General features: G+C 52.0%; 1 protein-coding gene across 1 annotated transcript in view; it reads right to left on the bottom strand.

The window, feature by feature from the left end:
* The window catches only part of Rgs9 (regulator of G-protein signaling 9), a 68423-nt gene extending 61390 nt beyond the window's left edge, over positions 1–7033 (bottom strand). The window contains exon 1 of the mRNA XM_005402137.2: positions 6789–7033. Within this exon, the coding sequence (XP_005402194.1) occupies positions 6789–6845 (57 nt within the window). The 5' untranslated portion in view covers positions 6846–7033. The remainder of the gene's footprint in view (positions 1–6788) is intronic.
* Between the last annotated feature and the right edge of the window lie 291 nt (positions 7034–7324).

The raw sequence follows: 7324 nt of genomic DNA, 5'->3' as shown, positions 1-7324 counted from the left end.
GAAGGAAGGAAGGAAGGAAGGAAGGAAGGAAGGAAGGAAGGAAGGAAAGAGGCTGAGATTAAGTGCATCCTTGAGGCTGCTCTGGGGCCCGGGGCCAGCAACTCAACCTGCCAGCGAGAACCAGCGGCACCAGGGACTCCCTGGGTAAGATGAAGTACATGCTTTATCTGCACGGATACTTTCCTGGCTCACAGAACTGTCTGGAACAGGAACTGTTCCTCTCAAATCCATTAGAACCTACCGTCCTTGCCTTCAGCAAGGTCAGAGTTTGGCTGTCTCAGGCCATGAGTCAGCCATGGGGTCAGCAGCAGGGAGGAACACAAAGAAACAGACCCAGGAGGACAGTGGAGAGGGGCTGAAAGGTGGTCACTGCTCCTAGGGGTGGCCAGGGGACCGAGGAGCTGGGGCTGCAGAAATGACTCTTGCCAGAGTTCTTAGCTGAAAGCCTCTGATGTATACAGTACTCCAAGAAATGCTTGATTCTAAAATGTCGAAGTCGCCAGGCATGGTGGCGCACGCTTGTAATCCCAGCACTTGGGAGGCTGAGGCAGGAGGATCGCTGGGAGTTTGAGACCAGCCTGCGCTACAAAGTGAGCTCACAGCCAGCCTGAACGGCATAGCGAGACCCTGTCTCAAAAAGACAAAAATAAAATAAAATAAAATAAAATGAAATGAAATAAAATAAAATGTTAAAGTCCAAGACTGCCCTGGCCCATGTTAGCTTCCAGGTGAAGGGCTGTATTCATTGAAAAAATCTTATTAAATAAAATAATAGCATTTCATGGAAACAGGGGGTCCATGGATTGGAGGAGAAATAGAACCCCACTTTAAAAGTTAGAAACCTGAGTTTCTCCTATAGAAAGTCAGCAGGTTTGATTCCTTGTCTTCTCATTAAAAAAGAAAAAAAAACCTAGTTATAAAGAATTTGAAAATAACCTTCAGAGGAGGCATAATGAAGTTATTTTTAAAAACACAATGAGGGGAGTCAGAGTCTTTCTAACAGGTATGTCACCCCACACAGAAAGGAGGAGCCGAGTGGGAGGGGGAACCTCTGCGAACTTTGCGAGGCACGTTGGGGTTTCAATCAGTTTTCCCCGGACTGCTCCGTGCAGATTCCATAAGGCATTGTCCCAGGCTTGCTAAAATGCATGAGGCTCTAGATTCAACCCCCAGAAATGATATATATAGACACCTGTAGGGAAGATGGTGAGAAGCCGCAGAGAGAGGATGGCCCTCCAGAAGCCACAGAGACCTTAGAAGAGCCCAACCCTACCACATGTTGATCTCAACTTCCAGCCCCCAGAATTGTGAGAAAATACGTTTCTGTGGTTTAAGCCACCCAACCTGTGGTTCTTGATTATAGCAATGTGAGCAGACGAAAACTGTTCTCTCTGTAATCAGAAAAATCCCTGCCCCTCCATAACAGGGAGAGAATCTGAATTGTTTCGTGTATTCTCTGGAGAAAGAGACATTCTTGTCTTTCTGCCCCCAAGTGCTGTGAACTTCCACACCTCCTCTTTGCGTCCTGCAGGTGAAGGAGAGGCATGGCCACCCCCAACCCTAACAAATGTCAGTCCCTGCTCCCAGCCAGCCAGATAGGCTCTCTGGTGTCCTCCAAGGTGAAGAATCAGTCCGTTTCATTCCCAGGTGACACAAAAATGCCACATGACCATGCCAGAGTTGGGTTCCGTCTGACCTGTGTTGGGGGAAGGGGACAGGAGGAAGAGGAGGGGTGAAAAGCCCACATCTCCTCTCAGATGCCCCCTGCCGGGGCGTGACTCCAGGTATGCCAGGGATTCCCACATCACCAAGGGATCAGAAACGATGGCTCTGATGGTTTTGACATCCCACCCACTGCGCCCACGCTGCTCCTCCAATTAAGGAGCTGTCACTCACTTGGAAGATCTCAGGGGCTGGAATTTTCCTTTAAACTCAAGACGGTTCCCAGAGGGACAATGATAATTATGACTTCTCTATGCCAAGAGGAGGAAAGTGACCCAAAACCGCAGGTCGCTTTGTTGCTTTTCTAACAGAAGGGGGTGTACTCGTGTTAAAATAAAACCTGGCTATGCAAAGTCCAGCCGACCTGTGAGCAGGTCACCTTAGCATCTCAAAGACACTCACAAGCCCTGTGCCCTAACCAGCATGTGCTGACCTTGCCCTCCAAATCTGCTCTTTCTGCTCTGGCCATAAGCCCAGCAGACATTCTGAATGACCCCAGCCAAGAGCAAGAGTGACCAGCTTCGGTTGATTGTGCTTTTGTGCTCAATTTGTTTTTTATCTGCGTACGTCTTTATCCGACCTCAAAGGAAAGTCACTAACTCTCTGCTGGACTAGCAGGTTCTGCCTCCCCAGCCCCCAGCACCTGTCTTCAGGCTCCAGTGTGTTTTCCAGCCCAAGACTTTCAATGACAGCCCATCGACACTTCAAGCAGTAGCATCCTTGGTTCAGGGATTATTTTGTTCAGTGTACGATGTTTAGCAGTGTCCCTGGTCCCTAACCCTAGTAGCACTGCCAGATGTGACAACTCAAAGCACATGTAGATATTGCCAATGTCCCCAGGGCCTTTCGTCTCAGCCACATATTCAAATCACCTGGGAAGCTATTTTAAAAAGACCTTCGTGTGTGGTGGCGCACGCCTGTAATTCCAGAACTCAGAAGGCTGAGGCAGGAGGATCATTTCAAGTGCGAGACCAGCCTGGGCTACAAAGTGAGCTCAGGGCCAGCCTGAACTGCATAGTGAGACCTTGTCTCCAAAAGACAAGAATAAATAAATAAATAAAAATAAAAAGACCAATGCAGCTGCGTGTGATGACTCATGCCAGTAATCCCAGCACTCTGAGAGGCTGAGGCAAGTGGATCACAAATTTGAGCCCAGCCAGGCAGTTTAGCAAGACCCTGTCTCAAAAATTTTCAAACAATAACAAATTTTAAAGGGGCTGAGGATATAGCTCAGTGTAGACTCTGGGTTCAATCCTTGGGCTCCACCTAAGCCCAAACAAATCAGAAACTCTTAAGGACAAGGGCTTGATATCAATATTTTTAAGGGGTAGCCGGGTTGAGAAACACTTACACCCTGTCACTGGAGTTACCCTGTAGCATGTGAACAAACTCACCTTATTCATTCTTGGTTTTAAAGCATCACCCAGCTACTCAACAAACATCACATGCTTGGTATACCATATGAAACCCCCCAGGTCTGGGCTCTTGTAACCAACCACCCTTTCCATCCACCCACCCTAGAGCCATCCCTTGCCCTCTCCGGGGGTTATTCTAACCCCTGAGAAGTCATCTAGATCACACATCTGTGTTTTGCATCTGCCTAAATGTCACCCTCTGCCCATCCTCCTGGCCAAAAAAGGTCTCATTTTTATAACTTGACTCGGTTGCAGACGCCCTCGTGAAACCTACCCCAGGTAGACCTGACCTCTCCCCTTGGTATATCCCCCAGAGCGGTCTGCCACAACCCACACAACTCATTCCCATCTTTATTCAGACAGCTGACTTTCTCTACAGCTTCTTGGTGTCCCCAGCACCTGCATGTCAGTGCTCCATGATGTGTACCAAGTGATAGAGTGACCCCACCTCTGCCCAGATCTCCTCCCTATTTCTGTTTCTGTTTGTGTCTTCCTTCCCAAGAAAGATGCCAGAAGGTACACAAGAAAGCAAACGTGCCTCCCTCCCATGGCACCAAAAGAGTCAGCCCCGTGGTGAAACCCAAGAGCAGATGCAGCTGGTGGGATAGTAGCCTACATGTCACAGAGGTGTGCAGACCAGCACCAGAACAAGAGCCTCAGGAGCCCACTTCCCTATGCTCCCTGGCCCGCTGTGTGTGCTTAGCTAACTCCTCAAAGCTCTTCGCCAGCTCGGGATTCCACCTCTTTCCAAGCCTAGGCAGCCCGGTAGGGCAGCAGCTCAACTGAAGGGTGCGTCTCCCCAGCAGCTGCCCCAGCTGAAGTGACGGGGGATTAGGGATTCAAGAATTACAGAAGCAAAGGCACTTCCCGAGCTCAGTGTGAGTGGTACAGTACACTGAGTGAATTCTCTCAGCTCAGGGAAAGAAGACACCACATGCATTCCTCTTGCTCACACCAGTCGTCTTCTTAACTTGCAGATCTGCCCTCTCGCTTGCCTGTTCCAACTCTCCCTACAGGACAAAATCAAACCACCACCAAAGGGTTCCAAGGGCCCACTACAACCTCCTCTATCTCTACCTACCTTCCCATCCTTCCTTTTATCCTTCAAACTCCATCGACTGCAGAATAACACAGTATGTCCTCAACACCCTCCCCCCACCAGATTTCCCATGCCTCGGTGCCTCGGTACCCACTGTTCCGTCTGTCTAGAGCATCTTTCTCTTTCTCTCTGCCTGGAGCCTCCCATTTATTCTGCAATTCTCAGCTCTGTGTCCCCCAGAAGCATTGAGTCAGGGCTTCCCCCAGCCTCCACTCTGTCCTATATCACAGGAAAGTTCATAGCCTTGTATCACATTTGAGGCAGACGATGGCCACTCTTGCATTTTTCTGGTTCGATCACTTAGTGGTCGTATCACTTAACCTCTCTGATCCTCAGTTTCCTTCCCTGTAAAATAATGAACGTAACCACTATCTTATGGAACAGACACCATGAGGCACATCAGCCCCTTGCTGAGGACACGGCACACATCACAATATGCACTGGTGCGTGGAGATCACCACTTGCACCAGGTGCTCATTTCCGGTCTGCGCCCTTCTTTAGAAGGTTGAACATCTAGTCCAGTTGGTTAAGTCTTAAGGATCCACCGGCACAGGCTCCTAAGACCTGTTCTGCACACCTTTGCTCTGGCTCCTGCTTGAAGGTGCTCCTTGACATGACCAAGGATCTCCCAATATGCAGGCAGGATCGTTCCCAGCACAGAGCAGAGAAAGCAACAGTGGACATGGACCACGTGACTCTCTGTGGGCACAGAAAGAAGTGATCTGCTCAGGGGTCAGCACAACCTGCCTTCACAGAGGAGGGGCTGATAAGCCGGGCACAGAAAGATGAGGAATGCGAAGTGGGCAGAAGGGAGAAAGAATTTTCTCAGAGAGAGAGCCCGAGGTGTAAAAGGGCACCATGCTCCTAACGAGGTGAAGAAGCCCTTCAGCTGAGAGCACGGAGTGCCTGCGGTCACTGTGTTCTGCTTCCTGGAGGGCAGAGGTGGGAGGCAGGTAGGAGGTAAAGCAGGAGACGGGCAGCGCAGGACCCTACGCAGCTGAGAAGGGCAGGCTGAATCCTACGGCGGGGGTTTCAGGTTGCGGTGATCACCCTTGGTTTGGGGAAGGAACCCTGTGAGTGTTCCAGTGTGGAGGTGGGAACGGGGTAGCAGCTCTGGATGGGAACAAAGGCTGGCATGGAAGGCGCAGTGGCCAGGGTGGGGAAGAGGGGAGACAGGGATGGAGGTAGGAGAGGCTGGGGTCAGGGGAGAGGCTGGTGTCAGAGGGGAGGCTGGGGTGAAGGCGAAGGAGGCTGGGGTGATGGAATAGAGGCCCAGGTTGGAGGTGACAGAGACGGACTAGCAAGACGTGAGTCCCAGGGTAAAGGTAAAGGGAGAATACCAGGCAGCAGTCAGGACAGGAAAGGAGGCCCAAGATTCGTTAAGGAAGCTGAACGTCTCCAGACAACCACCCTCCGAACCTCCAAGCCAGACCTGCTCTGCCTGGAAGGAGGCACTCTGGGATAAAACCTGGATGATGAAGTTTGGCTTCAGATATTGGACTCAGGCAGTTTGTTCTGCTTTCAGGAACTGGCAGCTTCAGCGTGGGTCCTTTCAGGGTAGGACAACATTCCACCTGTTTTATGGACAATCCTTACACTTCTACCGGCTGGAATGAGCCCAGCGCTCTTGCAACTGGTGGACCGAGTATGATCGACTGCAACGGTGTGCCTAGGACTGTCCAGCTTTTAACATTTAGCAAATCAGGACAGTGGGTCAGTTGGTCACTGACTGCACCAATTTGCTGAGCTCTGGGAGCTCAAGGCAGGGCCCGGGACGTCACAAAGCATTCAGCTAATTCCACTCAACAGGATAAGCCTAAGAAGATGGACACTGCGCCGTGCCAAGTGGCTGCGGGTAGGAGGAAAGGTAGACAGATGACCTGCGACCTAATCCCGGGTGGATCTCTCCCCGAACTCGCTATCCCAAAACCCCCAAATAAAATGAAGCACCGTGTCCCCAAATACCTAACTCCACAAGTGCATCCACCTCTGGACATTCTGTGCTTGGTCTCTCAGTCTCAGAAAGCTTTCCGATCATCCTGCGACTAGCACAGGGATAGATACACAGATACACATCCTCAAAGGAGGGTGTCAGGGCATTGTAAGTCAGGTGGCCCTCGATCCTACAAATCACAACATTTTCATGGTCTGTGTGTACGCACAGTTTAAAATAATGCAGTTTGGGATCAGAAAATGGCCCAGGATGTTAATTTAATAGCTGAGTGTCTTAGAACAGTATCGGCAGACAGTCTCCAACCCCACACACAGCCGGGGCTGAGCTGCCTTCTGGCACTTTCGTCTCCGAGTAACAGGTTGTTTTCAGCCTCCCGCGGACCATCGCAGCTGGCTGCAGGTCCTCCACTATAAACAGTTTACACAAAAACCTTATTATAGCCCGTAAAAGCAACACACAAGGCAAATAAGTCATTCAATGCAATCCATCAGCGGACCGACCGGAGGGACGCTGCCCTCCCGCGCAGCATCCCCGCGGAGGGTCCCCCAGAGTTGGGCCCCGCCCACCTGCCCCGGGCCAGGTGAGGGCCCCGGCTCACCTTCTGCAGAAATGCCATCCTCGGCCTGTACTGCTGGCCTTGGTGTCGGATCGTCATCCTGGACCCTGGATGAATTCGCGATCAGAACACAGATGCGAGGGAAGAGGAAAAGCCCCCCGCCGCAGCCGGCAGCCGGGACCGCCCCGCCTGGGCGTCGCCGCGGAGGCGCAGAGCGAGCAGCGCGCAGGACCCGGGCTGCCGCCGGCCGCCCCTCGACTCTCGCTCGCACCCCGCCGACTTGCGGAGCAGCTGGAAACCGCGCCAGCCAATCAGCGAGCGGCGCCGCGGGCTCATTAGCATAGGCGGCGCGCACCCACCTGCCACCAGGGGGCGGCGTCCGGCTCTACCTGGACCCCTCGGAGCCTCAGGTGAGATCCGCAAGTCGAGGGAGGCGCGCAAGAGGATCTGTCACTAGGAGCGAGCCTCCTACCTGGGTGGAGCTCAGCACAGACGTGAGATAAACAGTCCTCACTAATACAGCACGGTAGAGATGCAGGGATTTTCCGTGCCAGCTTTGGGACCAAACAGCTGCCGTC

The sequence above is a fragment of the Chinchilla lanigera genome, unplaced genomic scaffold (genome assembly GCF_000276665.1).
Source record: "Chinchilla lanigera isolate Chin_1 unplaced genomic scaffold, ChiLan1.0 scaffold00077, whole genome shotgun sequence".
Lineage (NCBI taxonomy): Eukaryota > Metazoa > Chordata > Mammalia > Rodentia > Chinchillidae > Chinchilla > Chinchilla lanigera.
The sequence above is the reverse complement of the archived record's forward strand: the minus strand, read 5'-3'. Positions and strand labels throughout refer to the sequence as shown.